The sequence below is a fragment of the Nomascus leucogenys genome, chromosome 15, assembly GCF_006542625.1.
Source record: "Nomascus leucogenys isolate Asia chromosome 15, Asia_NLE_v1, whole genome shotgun sequence".
Lineage (NCBI taxonomy): Eukaryota > Metazoa > Chordata > Mammalia > Primates > Hylobatidae > Nomascus > Nomascus leucogenys.
This window is the reverse complement of record NC_044395.1, coordinates 66,846,493-66,864,321: the sequence shown is the minus strand read 5'-3', so window position 1 is coordinate 66,864,321 and position 17,829 is coordinate 66,846,493. Positions and strand designations below refer to the sequence as shown.

At 39.8% G+C, this 17,829-nt stretch overlaps 1 protein-coding gene across 1 annotated transcript; it reads left to right on the top strand.

Moving 5' to 3' along the window:
* Nucleotides 1-1,077, top strand: LOC100592919 (olfactory receptor 52L1). The gene has a single exon (XM_003254849.3). It carries the CDS (start codon nt 49-51, stop codon nt 1,036-1,038), a length of 990 nt encoding a protein of 329 aa, XP_003254897.1. The 5' UTR covers nt 1-48; the 3' UTR covers nt 1,039-1,077.
* Nucleotides 1,078-17,829: the final 16,752 nt, after the last annotated feature.

Genomic DNA, 17,829 nt, shown 5'->3' with positions numbered 1-17,829 from the left:
GGTTGCCCCATTTGGACAATGTGATAATGTAGCAGGAATGCAGAAATCATGACTTTGGTTTCTTTTTTCTCTTTCCTCTCCAAGCCATTGATAATGCTCCTTAGCAATTCAAGCTGGAGGCTACCCCAGTCTTCTTTTTTCCTGGTAGGAATTCCGGGTTTAGAGGAAAGCCAGCACTGGATCGCACTGCCCCTGGGCATCCTTTACCTCCTTGCTCTAGTGGGCAATGTTACCATTCTCTTCATCATCTGGATGGACCCATCCTTGCACCAACCTATGTACCTCTTCCTGTCCATGCTAGCTGCCATCGACCTGGTTCTGTCCTCCTCCACTGCACCCAAAGCCCTTGCAGTGCTCCTGGTTCATGCCCATGAGATTGGGTACACTGTCTGCCTGATCCAGATGTTCTTCATCCATGCATTCTCCTCCATGGAGTCAGGGGTACTTGTGGCCATGGCTCTGGATCGCTATGTAGCCATTTGTCACCCCTTGCACCATTCTACGATCCTGCATCCAGGGGTCATAGGGCACATCGGAATGGTGGTGCTGGTGCGGGGATTACTACTTCTCATCCCCTTCCCCATTCTGTTGCGAAAACTTATCTTCTGCCAAGCCACCGTCATAGGCCATGCCTATTGTGAACATATGGCTGTTGTGAAACTTGCCTGCTCAGAAACCACAGTCAATCGAGCTTATGGGCTGACTGTGGCCTTGCTTGTGATTGGGCTGGATGTTCTGGCCATTGGTGTTTCCTATGCCCACATCCTCCAGGCAGTGCTGAAGGTACCAGGGAGTGAGGCCCGACTTAAGGCGTTTAGCACATGTGGATCTCATGTTTGTGTCATCCTGGTCTTCTATGTGCCTGGAATTTTCTCCTTCCTCACTCACCGCTTTGGTCACCATGTACCCCATCATGTCCATGTTCTTCTGGCCACACTGTATCTCCTCATGCCACCTGCGCTCAATCCTCTTGTCTATGGTGTGAAGACTCAGCAGATCCGCCAGCGAGTGCTCAGAGTGTTTACACAAAAGGATTGATCTGAACATACTCTCATTGTTTCCTTCAGAGGCTTATTCTGAGGATGCAGCCAGGAGCCTATGACTGGTGTAGATTACATGAATACAGACCATTTTGCAGCGAGTATTCCTTCTAGTCTTACTAGTGCCATGCTAAAGAACACCTGCAGATACTTGGCTTATTGGGATGTACCTGGATATCTGGATTTGTGAATATTTTTGCCATTGCTCTTGATTTCAACATTTCTCTACTCCTTGTGTCAGTAGGACTTGGGGATAGGAGAAATAGATGATAGCTCTGAATGTGTCATCTTTCTCGCCTTTGCCCAATGGTAGGCCATGCAACACTGTCTGGAATGGTAAAGTCCCACCCTTTGGTTGGTTTTAGGTTTAGAGTTTCTTCAAAACCTCTAAGTTAGTGCTGGGATCCCCAGATCATTGGCTCCTGTTTACCAATAGGGTCTCTTCAAAGCAGCTGAGAAGGTCACAGTGTAAGAAAACAGCATTTATTGCAATATGGGTATTGCTTATTTATTTAAAACAAACATAAGTGGAGAAGTTATGGTAATAGGTTCTAGGAATAATAAAACATAATTTCTATTTTCAAGGAAGAAATCTGTATGTGTCTAGTAAATTTATTTTAAAAGATATCTTTTTGTATTTTTAACTTATTTATATTTATGCTTTGGATAAAGAAGGAATAAGACCAAGTACTGCATATATGTTTGTTTTATAAATATTCATTAAAAAACCCAAAAGTAACCATACAATTATTAGCATCTAATAACTATAAAATGTGCTAGATTCCAGTGTTGGTAAACATAGCTATAATAAGTAAAGCAATAAGTATAGTAGCAGTTATGGACACTTAAAAATGGGTTTCTCTTTTGGAAATAGGGCATGTAGAGTGGGGTCAATTAGATCTTCCATTTCTGTTAACAGGAACTGGGTGAAAACTTAAAAGACTACTGCTACAATTGATATATTGCAACCTGTTTGTTGATGTTGCCCTGAGATCTGGCTTAACTATTTTTGTTCCTAGAAGGTAACACATTTTGTTTAGTCATGGAAGAAGTCAAGTCATTGCTACCTTGATGTAAGATGCTCAGGTGATAAGATTTATTTTGGGATTTCATATTGGTAGGAGGGGTAGAGTTAATAGTTGGTTTTTCTAGTTTCTCTTTTGTTAGTAAATTTTACTTATAATAACTAGTACTCTGTCTGAGAGGCTTAGTATCAGGCCTTTAACTTGGCCGTTGCAAGTAGATGAATTAGGGAGGACATGTATGAGCTGTTTTTATTGCAGGAGGAATTACACATTCTAATCATCTTGACTCCCAGTGTAGGGCTTAAACTCTGGTAAATTGTCCTACAGAAAATCAGGCTATGATGTATTACATCTATTGTAACAAACTCTTTTAACCCTAGAGAGTCTAAGCTTCATTTTGGTAGGCTACAATAGGAAGTCATTTGCTTATCTTTCCATTTAGACCACTTGCTGGTGCTTGCAAAGTGGATATGATAATAGGATCTCAGGCAGCTTTCTTGGATCACAAGACAGAAACATGAACTGAAGATGGAAGAGTAACAATACAGAAGAGCTGTGCTCCTGACACTGTCTGGGCCACCAACCATGACTTGAACCTGAAACAGAAATAAACCTGTATCTGGGTTAAACCACCATATTTTTGGGAATCTTTTTTGCAACACACCAACCTACAGCCTAAAAAGTATACGTTTTTCATCTCAGATCTTTCAAGTGGAATATGTATTCTTTTGCCTGAAGTATATCTTTTAGAATTCTCTCTTGTAAGGGTTTGCAGTTTTTGTTAGTTTAAAAATGTCTTCAATGCACGGTTCTCTGGTAAGTCATAATTAGAAAATACAAGTGGAACCAGAGGACAAAGGAGAGACTCTTAATTACCTTCTCTCCATTCTAAATCTTTGCACCTCTTCCTACTACCTTATTCCACCTGGACATGAGGCAATTTAATTTGAAAATTCGACTCCAAGCACAATTATCCAGCCATCCGAAAGACATCACAAAATCTCATAAATGGAACCTTAGCAGAATATAAAATGCAAAACAGTTAGTGGCTGTTTTCCAGGTTTCTCTCTAAAAAGTAGGTCACAGGCTCTTATGCAGGTTAGGCTATGGTATTTAAATTAAAAAAAGAGAGTGTTTACTACCATCCTTACATATCCATGAGGCAGGTAGTGAAACAGATTAGAACATGTTTTATACTTTTGAAACACAATAACCCCACCCATTGCATCCATTGCTCCCAATAATCTCTGCCCAATTGTATTAGTGACCCTTCTTCCCATATGGAAAAGCAAGCAAAGGAGAGGAGAAACCGGAGAGAAGAGAGAAGTATTCACTCCCATATGTCCCCCTTGTGGTGAGAGGAAGAAGAGTCTTCCTCAGTGGAAGTATGAAGTGTAGGGAATGAGTTTTGTTCTAATAGGCAGTATGAGGGAGTCTTCTCATCCTTTGGGTGAGGGAACTTTGGGCTTATTGCTAATGTCACATGGGGGTTTAGAAAGCCATGGGGAGCAGGGGCAGGAGATTTTTTTTTTTTTTTTTTAGTGTGTGTGCAGGGTCATAGTCTCTTACCAATACAGAATTAAATTGGAAAACAATAACAATAAGGTAGCATGAAAAGAGTTAAATGATGGGAAACTAAACTAAATACATCTCAATAACCCATGGATCAACTAAGAAATCACAGAGGAAGTCAGAAAATATTTCAAACGGATTGAAAAGTACATATAGCAAAAGTTGTGAGATGCAGCCAAAGAGAAAACAGAGAAAAATGTATACTTTAAATGCCTATATTAGAAAAGAGTAAAATTGTAAAATCAATTATCTAAGTTGACAACTTAAGAATTTAGAAAAGGAACAATAAATTAAGTCCAAGGTAAACAAGAGTAAGGTATTCATAGTGACGAGAGCAGAATAGAGAAGAGCCAATATGGCTGACTAGACACAGCCAGGAAGAGCTTCTCCCACCAAGAGACAAAACCATCAAGAATACTGACAACACCTTGAGCAGATCTTTGGAAGGGAGGAATTGAGAGCAGACTGAGGGAGGACACAGACGCTGGGCTGAAAGAGGAGGAAGCTGCAAATCCTGCATGGGGTTGCTGAGCACCAGGTCTCATTTCTGGCCTTGAGTGGCTCCTGGGGAAGGACTGAATTAAATAGGCATGGTGTGGCCTACTCTCCATGTACCTCTGGAATCCTAGCTGCAGGGGACCCCACAACCCCCATGAACATTTGAGCTATCAGGGAGAACTGTTTGGAGACATGGAAGGAACAGGACTCCAGTCCATGTGGAGCCCAGAGGGTTTGGCATGGGACTGGCTGCAGTGGAGCACAGTCAGAGACACCCATTCCCCAAGGCTTGCCATGCTCCTCTAGGTGACTTTGACCTTGTTGACTGTTGGACCTGTACAGAACAGGGATATCTTCCCTATGGTACCAGGCAAGTCTGATCTGAGTGCTGCCCTGTCTGCCAGCCTCTTTCCAGGTCCCAGCATGGCTGCACGTGCTTGCATCACAGCCTCAGTTACCAAACCAGGGAGCTTCCCAGTGGCAACTGCTATAGCTCCTTCACTAGCAGACTCCTCCTAATTGTCAGAGAGCTTTGGTAGAAGCCCCCGACCCCTGCTGGCATGCATTCACCTGCACCCTGCCCCCACTGCTTTGCTAGAGTCATGCAGACATTGACACCCCACCATCACCAACGCACACACACGTACACAAACCTCAATGTCACCACGCTTCCACTGCCAATGCACACGTATGCATGGACCCCACCATGCCATTAAACTACCACTGTCATTGTACTGCCACTGCCACCATGCCACCACTCTGCCACTGCCAGCACATGTGCTGCCCTGACACTGCCTTAACACACGTGTAAGTGAGGACTCTCCTGCCACTTCCCTGATGAAGCACTTTTGGCAACACCCTCCATTGGACTGTTGTTGCCAGGGGACTGAGAACCCCTCGGCTCCTCCAGTGCAGTAGGTGCTTAGCTTAGAGGGGCCAGAGAACAAAGCCATGTGCCTTGTGCCAGCCCCTCAGGGTTAGAGCACACAACCCAGGAGTGCTGAGTTGAACCATGGCCCCCTGAAAATATCCATAAATGAAGCTAGTTGACTGAATCCAACTTACACCACAGTGAAACCCTTAGGGGCACCAAAGAATATAAAAGCAAAAAGCCTCATCCTAAGGACAAATTCAAACATTAAAGGAACACCAGCCAACACAGATGAGGAAAAACCAGCATAAGAATTCTGTCAACTCAAAAAGACAGGGTATCTTCTTACCTCCAAATGACCACCTAGTTCCCAGCAATGGTTCTTAACCAGGCTGAGAAGGCTGAAATCTCAGACATAGAATTCAGAATCTGGATGGCAACAAAGATCATAGAGATTCAGGAGGAAGTTGAAACCCAATCCAAGGAATCTAAAGAATCCAGTAAAATGATAGAAGAGCTGAAAGACAAATAGCCATTTTAAGAAATAACCAAATTTATTTGATACAGCTGAAAAATTCACTACAGGAATTTTGTAATACAATTAGAAATACTAACAGCAGAATAGACAAACTAAGGAAATAATCTCAGAGCTTGAAGATTGCTCTTTGAATCAATTCATTCAGACAAAAATAAGAAAAAATAATAAAAAAGAATAAACGCAACTTTATTAAATATGCAATTATGTTAAGAGACCAAACCTATGACTGATTGACATCCCTGGAAGAGAGGGAGAGGGAGCAGGCAACTTGGAAAACACATTTGAAGATATTCTCCATGAAATTTTCCCAACCTCAGTAGAGAGTTTGACATTCAAATTCAGGAAATGCAGAGAACCCCAGTGAGATACTCTACAAGATGACCATTGTCAAGACACATAGTCATCAGATTCTCCAACATTGTCATGAAATAAAATGTATTAAAGACAGCTAGAAAGAAGTGGCAGGCCACCTACAAAAGGAAACCCATCAGATTAACAGTGGAACTTTCGGCAAAAACCTCACAAACTAAAAGAGATTGGGGACCTATTATCACTATCCTTAATGAAAAGAAATTCCAGTCAAGAACTTTGTATCCAGCCAAACTAAGCTTCATAAGCAAAGAAGAAATAAAATCCTTTTTAGACAAGCAAATGATAAGGAAATTTGTTACCAGTAGACTTGCCTTAGAAGAGGTCTTTAAGGAAGTGCTAAGCATGGAAATGAAAGACTGTTGCTGACCACCACTAAAACACACTTAAGTACATAGACTATTGACACTATAAAGCAAGTACACAATCAAGTCTACATAACAACCTTCTAAAAACATGACAGGATCAAATCTGCATATATTAATATTAACCTTGAGAATAAATGGGGTAAAAACCCCACTAAAAATGTTCAATTTGGTAAGTTGGATAAAGAAGCAAGACCCAACTATATGCTGTCTTCAAGAGTCTTGTCTCACATGCAATGACATCCATAGGCTCAAAGCAAAGGAATGGAGAAAAATCTATTAAGCAAATGGAAAACAAAAAAGAGCAAGCGTTGCTATTTTTATTTCACACAGAACTGACTTTAAACCAACAGTGATCAATGAGGACAAAGATGGACATTACATAATGATAAAGAGTTCAATGCATCAAGAAGACTCAACTATCCTAAACATATATGCACCCAACACTGAGCATTCATAAAAGAAGTTCTTAGAGTCCTACAAAGAGACTTTGATAACCACAGAATAATAATGGGAGACTTCAATACCCCACTGATAGTATCATACAGATGATTGAGGCAGAAAACTAGCAAAGATCTTCAGGACCTAAACTCAACAGTTGAATAAATGGACCTAAGAGACATCTACAGAACACTCCACCCAACGACCACAGAGTATACATTCTGCTACTCTGCACAGGGTACATAATCTAAAATCAATAACATGCTCACCTATAAACCAATTCTCAATAAATTAAAGAAAATTGAAATTATACCAACTACATTCTCAGATAACAGCAAAACAAAAATAGAAATCAATACCAGGAAGATTTCTCAAAACCATACAATTACATGGAAATTAAACAATTTGTTCCTGAATGATTTGGGGTAAATAATGCAATTAAGGCAGAAATCAATAAATTATTTGAAACTAATGAGAACAGAGATATAACATATGAGAATCTCTGGGACACAGCTAAAGCAATGTCAAGAGGAAGGCATATAGTGCTAAATGCTCACATCAAAAGTTTAACAACCTAACTTCCCACCTAGAGGAACTAGAAAAACAAGAAGAAAACAACCCCAAAGCTAGGAGAAGAAAACAACTAACCAAAACCAGAGGTGAACTGAATGAATTTGAGATGCAAAAAACTGTACAAAAGATCAATGAAATATCCAGAATCTACAATGAACTCAAACAAATTTACAAGAAAAAAACAAACAACCCCATCAAAAGGTGGGCAAAGGACATGAACAGACACTTCTCAAAAGAAGACATTTATGCAGCCAAAAAACACATGAAGAAATGCTCATCATCACTAGCCATCAGAGAAATGCAAATCAAAACCACAGTGAGATACCATCTCACACCAGTTAGAATGGCCATCATTAAAAAAACAGGAAACAACAGGTGCTGGAGAGGATGTGGAGAAATAGGAACACTTTTACACTGTTGGTGGGACTGTAAACTAGTTCAACCATTGTGGAAGTCAGTGTGGCGATTCCTCAGGGATCTAGAACTAGAAATACCATTTGACCCAGCCATCCCATTACTGGGTATATACCCAAAGGACTAGAAATCATGCTGCTATAAAGACACATGCACACGTATGTTTATTGCGGCACTATTCACAATAGCAAAGAGTTGGAACCAACCCAAATGTCCAACAACGATAGACTGGATTAAGAAAATGTGGCACATATACACCATGGAATACTATGCAGCCATAAAAAATGATGAGTTCGTGTCCTTTGTAGGGACATGGATGAAACTGGAAAACATCATTCTCAGTAAACTATGGCAAGGACAAAAAACCAAACACCGCATGTTCTCACTCATAGGTGGGAATTGAACAATGAGAACTCATGGACACAGGAAGGGGAACATCACATTCGAGGGACTGTTGTGGGGTGGGGGGAGGGGGGAGGGACAGCATTAGGAGATATACCTAATGCTAAATGACGAGTTAATGGGTGCAGGAAATCAACATGGCACATGGATACATATGTAACAAACCTGCACATTATGTACATGTACCCTAAAACCTAAAGTATAATAAAAAAAAAAAGAAAAAAAAAAATTAAAAGTTAAAAAAAAAAAAGTCAATGAAACCAAAACGTTGTTCCTTGAAAGAAAAATTATTAGCTAGGCTAATAATAAAAAAGAGAATATCCAAATAAGCACAATCAGAAATGACAAAGAGGACATTACTACTGACTCCACAAAAATATGGAAAGTCTTCAGAGACTATTATGAACATCTCTACAGACACAAATGATAAAACCTAGAAAAAATGGATAAATTCCTGGAACATATGACCTTCCAAGATTAAATGAGGAAGAAATTGAAACCCTGCACAGACCAGTATTGAGTTCTAAATTTGACTCAGTCATAAAAAAAACCTAACAACCAGAAAAAGCCCTGGATCATATGGATTCACAGATGAATTCTTCAAGATATGTAAAGAAGCGCTGGTACCAATCCCGCTGAAACTATTCCAAATAATTGAGAAGGAATGACTTCCCAACTTATTCTATGAGGCCAGCATCATTTTGATACCAAAATCTGGCAGAGACACAATGAAAAAAGAAAACTTCAGGCCAATATCCCTAATGAACATAGATTCAAAAATCCTAAAAAAAAAAAAAATACTAGCAAACTAAATCCAGCAGCACATCAAAAAGCTAATCCACCATGATCAGATAGGGTTTATTTCTGTGATGCAAAGTTGGTTCAACATTTGCAAATCAATAAATGGGGTTCATCTCACAAACAGAACTAAAAACAAAACCATGGGATCATCTCAATAGACAGGAAAGTCTTTTGATAACATTCAACATCCCTTCATGTTAAAAACCCACAACAAACTAGGCATCAAAGGAACATCTTTCATAATAATAAAAGCCATCTATGACAAACCCACAGCCAACATCATACTGAATGAGCAAAAGCTGGAAGCACTCCCCTTGACAACTGGAACAACAAAAGAATGCCCACTCTCACCACTCCTCTTCAGCATACTACTGGAAGTCGTGGACAGAGCAATCAGGCAAGAAAAAGAAAGAAAAGGCATCCAAATAGGAAGAGAGGAAGTCAAACTATCTCTCTTCACAGAAGATACCATTCTATATCTAGAAAACCCCATACTCTCTACCTAAAGGCCCCTAAATCTGATTTTAAAAAACTTCAGCAAATTTCAGGAGACAAAATCAATTATAAAAATCAGTGCTATTCCTATACACACCAATACTATCCAAGCTGAGAACCAAGTCAAGAATGCAATCCCATTACAATAGCAACAAAAAATAAAAAAACCTAGAAATACAGATAACCAGGGAGATAAAATATCTCTACAACCAGAATTACAAAACACCGCTGAAAGAAATTAGAGACAAAAATAAACAAATGGGAAAATATTCCATGCTCACGGATAGAAACAATATTGTTAAAACATTCCCCATACTGCCCAAAGCAATTTAGAGATTCAATACTATTCCTATCAAGCTACTAATGACATTTTTCACAGAATTAGAAAAAAACTATTGTAAAATTCATATGGAACCAAAAAGAGCCTGAATAGCCAAAGTGATCCTAAGCACAAAGAACAAAGCTGGAAACATTACATTACCCAACTTCAAACTGTACTACAGGGCTACAGTAACCAAAAAACATAGTACTGGTACAAAAACAGACACACAAACCAATGGAAAAGATTACAAAACCCAGAAATAATGCTGCACACCTGCAACCATTTTATCTTCAACAAAGTCAACAATAACAAGCAATGGGGAAAAGATTCTCTATTCGATAAATGGTGCTGAGATATCTGGCTGCCAAATGCAGAAGATTGAAACTGGACACCTTCCTATCACCATAAAAATCAACTCAAGATGAATTAAAGACTTGAGTATAAAACTTAAGCTATAAAACACTATAAGAAAATCTAGGGAATATCATTCTGGATATAGGCCCTGGCAAATATTTTATGATGAAGACTCCAAAAGTAATTGCAACAAATCAAAAATAGACAAGTGGGACTTTGTTAAACAAAAGAACTTTGCACAGCAAAATAAATTATCAATACGGTAAACAGATAACCTATATAATAGGAGAAAATATTTGCAAACTATGCATCTGACTAAGGTCTAATATCCAGAATCCATAAGAAACTTAAATGAATCAACAAGAAAAACCCAAACAACCTTATTAAAAAATGAGCAAATGGCATGAACAGACACTTCTCAAAAGAAGACATGCCTGTGGTCAACAAGCATATGAAAAAATACTCAACATCACTAACCATTAAAGAAGTGAAAATCAAAACCACAATGAGATACCATTTTATAGCAGTCATATGGCTAATTATTAAAAAGCCAAAAAGTAATGGATAGTGGCAAGATACCAGAGCAATAGGAACACTTATACACTGCTGGTGGGAATGTAAATTAGTTCAGCCACTGTGGAAAGCAGTTTGGAGATTTCTCAAAGAACTTAGTACAGAAACTCTGAGGGGTGGAGCCAAGATGGCTGAATAGGAACAGCTCCAGTCTACAGCTCCCAGCGTGAGCGATGCTGAAGACAGCTGATTTGTGCATTTCCATCTGACGTACCGGGTTCATCTCACTAGGGAGTGCCAGACAGTGGGCGCAGGACAGTGGGTGCAGCGCACCGTGTGTGAGCTGAAGCAGGGCGAGGCATTGCATCACTCAGGAAGCACAAGGGGTCAGGGAGTTCCCTTTCCTAGTCAAAGACGGGGTGACAGATGGCACCCAGAAAATTGGGTCACTCCCACCTTAATACTGCGCTTTTCTGATGGGCTTAAAAAATGGCACACCAGGAGATTATATCCCACACCTGGCTCAGAGGGTCCTACGCCCATGGAGTCTTGCTCATTGCTAGCACAGCAGTCTGAGATCAAACTGCAAGGCAGCAGCGAGGCTAGGGGAGGGGCACCTGCCATTGCCCAGGCTTGCTTAGGTAAACAAAGCAGCCAGGAAGCTCAAACTGGGTGGAGCCCACCACAGCTCAAGAAGGCCTGCCTGCCTCTGTAGGCTCCTCCTCTGGGGGCAGGGCACAGACAAACAAAAAGACAGCAGTAACCTCTGCAGGCTTAAATGTCCCTCTCTGACAGCTTTGAAGAGAGTAGTGGTTCTCCCAGCATGCAGCTGGAGATCTGACAACGGGCAGAATGCTTCCTCAAGTGGGTCCCTGACCCCCGAGCAGCCTAACTGGGAGGTATCCCCCAGTAGGGGCAGACTGACACCTCACATGGCCGGGTACTCCTCTGAGACAAAACTTCCAGAGGAACAATCAGGCAGCAGCATTCGCAGTTCATGAAAATCCACTGTTCTGCAGCCACCGCTGCTGACACACAGGCAAACAGTGTTTGGAGTGGACCTCTAGCAAACTCCAACAGACCTGCAGCTGAGGGTCCTGTCTGGTAGAAGGAAAATGAACAAACAGAAAGGACATCCACACCAAAAACTCATCTGTATGTCACCATCATCAAAGATCAAACCACAAAGATGGGAAAAAAACAGAGCAGAAAAACTGGAAACTCTAAAAATCAGAGCACCTCTCCTCCTCCAAAGGATCACAGCTCCTCAACAGCAACAGAACAAAGCTGGATGGAGAATGCTTTTGACGAGTTGAGAGAAGAAGGCTTCAGACAATCAAATTACTCCGAGCTACAGGAGGAAATTCGAACCAATGGCAAAGAAGTTAAAAACTTTGAAAAAAAATTAGACGAATGGATAACTAGAATAACCAATGCAGAGAAGTCCTTAAAGGACCTGATGGAGCTGTAAACCAAGGCACGAGAGCTACGTGACAAAAGTAGAAGCCTCAGTAGCCGATGCGATCAACTGGAAGAAAGGGTATCAGCGATGGAAGACGAAATGAATGAAATGAAGCAAGAAGAGAATTTCAGAGAAAAAAGAATAAAAAGAAACAAACAAAGCCTCCAAGAAATATGGGACTATGTGAAAAGACCAAATCTACGTCTGATTGGTGTACCTGAAAGTGATGGGGAGAATGGAACCAAGTTGGAAAACACTATGCAGGATATCATCCAGGAGAACTTCCTCAATCTAGCAAGGCAGGCCAACATCCAGATTCAGGAAATACAGAGAATGTCACAAAGATACTCCTCGAGAAGAGCAACTCCAAGACACATAATTGTCAGATTCACCAAAGTTGAAATGAAGGAAAAAATGTTAAGGGCAGCTAGAGAGAAAGGTCGGGTTACCCACAAAGGGAAGCCCATCAGACTAACAGCTGATCTCTCAGCAGAAACTCTGCAAGCCAGAAAAGAGTGGGGGCCAGTATTCAACATTCTTAAAGAAAAGAAATTTCAACCCAGAATTTCATATCCAGCCAAACTAAGCTTTATAAGTGAAGGAGAAATAAAATCCTTTACAGACAAGCAAATGCTGAGAGATTTTGTCACCACCAGGCCTGCCCTAATAGAGCTCCTGAAGGAAGCACTAAACATGGAAAGGAACAACCGGTACCAGCCACTGCAAAAGCATGCCAAATTGTAAAGACCATCAAGGCTAGGAAGAATCTGCATCAACTAACGAGCAAAATAACCAGCTAACATCATAATGACAGGATCAAATTCACACATAACAATATTAACTTTAAATGTAAATGGGCTAAATGCTCCAATTAAAAGACACAGACTGGCAAATTGGATAAGGAGTCAAGACCCATCAGTGTGCTGTATTCAGGAAACCCATCTCACGTGCAGAGACACATATAGGCTCAAAATAAAGGGATGGAGGAAGATCTACCAAGCAAATGGAAAACAAAAAAAGGCAGCGGTTGCAATCCTAGTCTCTGATAAAACAGACTTTAAACCAACAAAGATCAAAAGAGACAAAGAAGGCCATTACATAATGGTAAAGGGATCAATTCAACAAGAAGAGCTAACTATCCTAAATATATATGCATCCAATGCAGGAGCACCCAGATTCATAAAGCAAGTCCTGAGTGACCTACAAAGGGACTTAGACTACCACACAATAATAATGGGAAATTTTAACACCCCACTGTCAACATTAGACAGATCAACGAGACAGAAAGTTAACAAGGATATCCAGGAATTGAACTGAGCTCTGCACAAAGTGGACCTAATAGACATCTACAGAACTCTTCACCCCGAATCAACAGAATGTACATTTTTTTCAGCACCACACCACACCTATTCCAAAATTGACCACATAGTTGGAAGTAAAGCTCTGCTCAGCAAATGTAAAAGAACAGAAATTGTAACAAACTGTCTCTCAGACCACAGTGCAATCAAACTAGAACTCAGGATTAAGAAACTCACTCAAAACCACTCAACTGCATGGAAACTGAACAACCTGCTCCTGAATGACTACTGGGTACATAACAAAATGAAGGCAGAAATAAAGATGTTCTTTGAAACCAATGAGAACAAAGACACAACATACCAGAATCTCTGGGACACATTCAAAGCAGTGTGTAGAGGGAAATTTATAGCACTAAATGCCCACAAGAGAAAGCAGGAAAGATCCAAAATTGACACCTTAACATCACAATTAAAAGAACTAGAAAAGCAAGAGCAAACACATTCAAAAGCTGGCAGAAGGCAAGAAATAACTAAAATCAGAGCAGAACTGAAGGAAATAGAGACACAAAAAACCCTTCAAAAAATTAATGAATCCAGGAACTGGTTTTTTGAAAAGATCAACAAAATTGATAGACCGCTAGCAAAACTAATAAAGAAGAAAAGAGAGTAGAATCAAATAGATGCAATAAAAAATGATAAAGGGGATATCACCACCCATCCCACAGAAATACAAACTACCATCAGAGAATACTACATACACCTCTATGCAAATAAACTAGAAAACCTAGAAGAAATGGATAAATTCCTTGACACATACACCATCCAAAGACTAAACCAGGAAGAAGTTGAATCTCTGAATAGACCAATTACAGGTTCTGAAATTGTGGCAATAATCAATAGCTTACCAACCAAAAAGAGTCCAGGACCAGATGGATTCACAGCTGATTTCTACCAGAGGTACAAGGAGGAACTGGTACCATTGCTTCTGAAACTATTCCAATCAATAGAAGAAGAAGGAATCCTCCATAACTCATTTTATGAGGCCAGCAGCATCCTGATACCAAAGTCGGGCAGAGACACAACCAAAAAAGAGAATTTTAGACCAATATCCTTGATGAACATTGATATAAATACTGGCAAAATAAAATACTGGCAAATCGAATCCAGAAGCACATCAAAAAGCTTATCCACCATGATCAAGTGGGCTTCATCCCCAGGATGCAAGGCTAGTTCAACATACACAAATCAATAAATGTAATCCAGCATATAAACAGAACCAAAGACAAAAACCACATGATTATCTCAATAGATGCAGAAAAGGTCTTTGACAAAATTCAACAACGCTTCGTGCTAAAAATTCTCAATAAATTAGGTATTGATGGGACGTATCTCAAAATAATAACAGCTATCTATGACAAACCCACAGCCAATATCATACTGAATGGGCAAAAACTGGAAGCATTCCCTTTGAAAACAGGCACAAGACAGGGATGCCCTCTCTCACCACTCCTATTCAACATAGTGTTGGAAGTTCTGGCCAGGGCAATCAGGCAGGAGAAGGAAATAAAGGGTATTCAATTAGGAAAAGAGGAAGTCAAATTGTCCCTGTTTACAGATGATGTGATTTTGTATCTAGAAAACCCCATTGTCTCAGCCCAAAATCTCCTTAAGCTGATAAGCAACTTCAGCAAAGTCTCAGGATACAAAATCAATGTACAAAAATCACAAGCATTCTTATACACCAATAACAGAGAGCCAAATCATGAGTGAACTCCCATTCACAATTGCTTCAAAGAGAATAAAATGCCTAGGAATCCCACTTACAAGGGACGTGAAGGACCTCTTCAAGGAGAACTACAAACCACTACTCAATGAAATAAAAGAGGATACAAACAAATGGAAGAACATTCCATGCTCATGGGTTGGAAGAATCAATATCGTGAAAATGGCCATACTGCCCAAGGTAATTTATAGATTCAATGCCATCCCTATCAAGCTACCAATGACTTTCTTCACAGAATTGGAAAAAACTACTTTAAAGTTCATATGGAACCAAAAAAGAGCCTGCATCGCCAAGCCAATCCTAAGCCAAAAGAACAAAGCTGGAGGCATCACGCTACCTGACTTCAAACTATACTACAAGGCTACAGTAACCAAAACAGCATGGTACTGTCACCAAAACAGAGATATAGATCAATGGAACAGAACAGAGCAGTCAGAAATAATGCCTCATATCTACAACTATCTGATCTTTGACAAACCTGACAAAAACAAGCAATGGGAAAGGATTCCCTATTTAATAAATGGCACTGGGAAAACTGGCTAGCCATATGTAGAAAGCTGAAACTGGATCCCTTCCTTACACTTTATACAAAAATTAATTCAAGATGGATTAAAGACTTACATGTTAGACCTAAAACCATAAAAACCCTAGAAGAAAACCTAGGCAATACCATTCAGGACATAGGCATGGGCAAGGACTTCATGTCTAAAACACCAAAAGCAATGGCAACAAAAGCCAAAATTGACAAATGGGATCTAATTAAACTAAAGAGCTTCTGCACAGCAAAAGAAACTACCATCAGAGTGAACAGGCAACCTACAAAATGGGAGAAAATTTTTGCAACCTACTCATCTGACAAAGGGCTAATATCCAGAATCTACAATGAACTCAAACAAATTTACAAGAAAAAAACAACCCCATCAAAAAGTGGATGAAGGACATGAACAGATACTTCTCAAAAGAAGACACTTATGCAGCCAAAAAACACATGAAAAAATGCTCATCATCACTGGCCATCAGAGAAATGCAAATCAAACCACAATGAGATACCATCTCACACCAGTTAGAATGGCCATCATTAAAAAGTCAGGAAACAACAGGCGCTGGAGAGGAAAAAATAGGAACACTTTTACACTGTTGGTGGGACTGTAAACTCGTTCAACCATTGTGGAAGTCAGTGTGGCGATTCCTCAGGGATCTAGAACTAGAAATACCATTTGACCCAGCCATCCTATTACTGGGTATATACCCAAAGGATCATAAATCATGCTGCTATAAAGACACATGCACACGTATGTTTATTGTGGCACTATTCACAATAGCAAAGACTTGGAACCAACCCAAATGTCCAACAATGATAGACGGGATTAAGAAAATGTGGCACATATACACTGTGGAATACTATGCAGCCATAAAAAATGATTAGTTCATGTCCTTTGTAGGGACATGGATGAAACTGGAAATCATCATTCTCAGTAAACTATCACAAGGACAAAAAACCAAACACCGCATGTTCTCACTCATAGGTGGGAATTGAACAATGAGAACACATGGACACAGGAAGGGGAACATCACACTCTGGGGACTGTTGTGGGGTGGGGGGAGGGGGGTGGGATAGCATTAGGAGATATACCTAATGCTAAATGACGAGTTAATGAGTGCAGGACACCAAAATGGCACATGTATACATATGTAACAAACCTGCACATTGTGCACATGTACCCTAAAACTTAAAGTATAACAATAAAATAAAAATGAAAAAAAAAAAGAACTTAGTACAGAACTACAATTTGACACAGAAATCCCATTACTGGGTATATATGCAAAGGAATATATATAGTTCTATGATGAAGACACATTTGAATGTTCATTGGAACGCTATTCACAATAGCAATGATACAGAATCAACCTAGATGCCCATCAATGGTGGGCTGGATAAAGAAAATGTGTTACATATACACCATGGAATACTACACAGCCATAAACGTGAAATCGTGTCCTTTGCAGCAACATGGATGCAGTAGGAGACCGTTGTCCTTAGTGAGTGAATGCAGGAACAGAAAACCAAATAGCACATATTCTGTCTTACAAGCAGGAATGAATATTGAACACAGATGAACACAAAGAAGGGAACAATAGACGCTGGGGCCTATTTGGTGTTGGGTGGCAGAAAGGTGAGGGTCAAAAACTTTCTACAGGGTCCTATGCTCATTACCTGGATGACTAATCTGTACACCAAACTCCTACAACATGCAATTTATCCATGTAACAAACCTGCATATGCATACCCCATAAGCCTAAAATACAAGGCGAAAAAAAAAAGACAAGCGAAGAGTCAATAAAATAGAAAACAGAAACAATAGAGAAAAATTAACCAATCTCGGCATTGGATTTTTTGAAAAGATTGATAAAATTAATAAAGCCCGAGTAAGAACTATGAAGGAAAAACAATCACAAGGAATCAAAATGATGATTGAACAAGTGTTACTACTACAGATTATACTGGATATTAGAAGGATAGTAAAATAAGTGTTACAAATAACTTTAAGCCAACAAAACACCAATTTATTTATAGATTTTAGGACACAAAAGGTATGTGAATTCCAGCCACCAAACACCGTAAGAAAAGAATTGTGACTGGAAATTCTCAAAAGATAGCTTTTCCCTTCATTTTCCCTTTCCCTTCGTCTTTT

Coding starts and splice junctions, on each gene's coding strand:
- LOC100592919 (XM_003254849.3), top strand. CDS start 49: ATGACTTTGGTTTCTTTTTTCTCTTTCCTCTCCAAGCCATTGATAATG.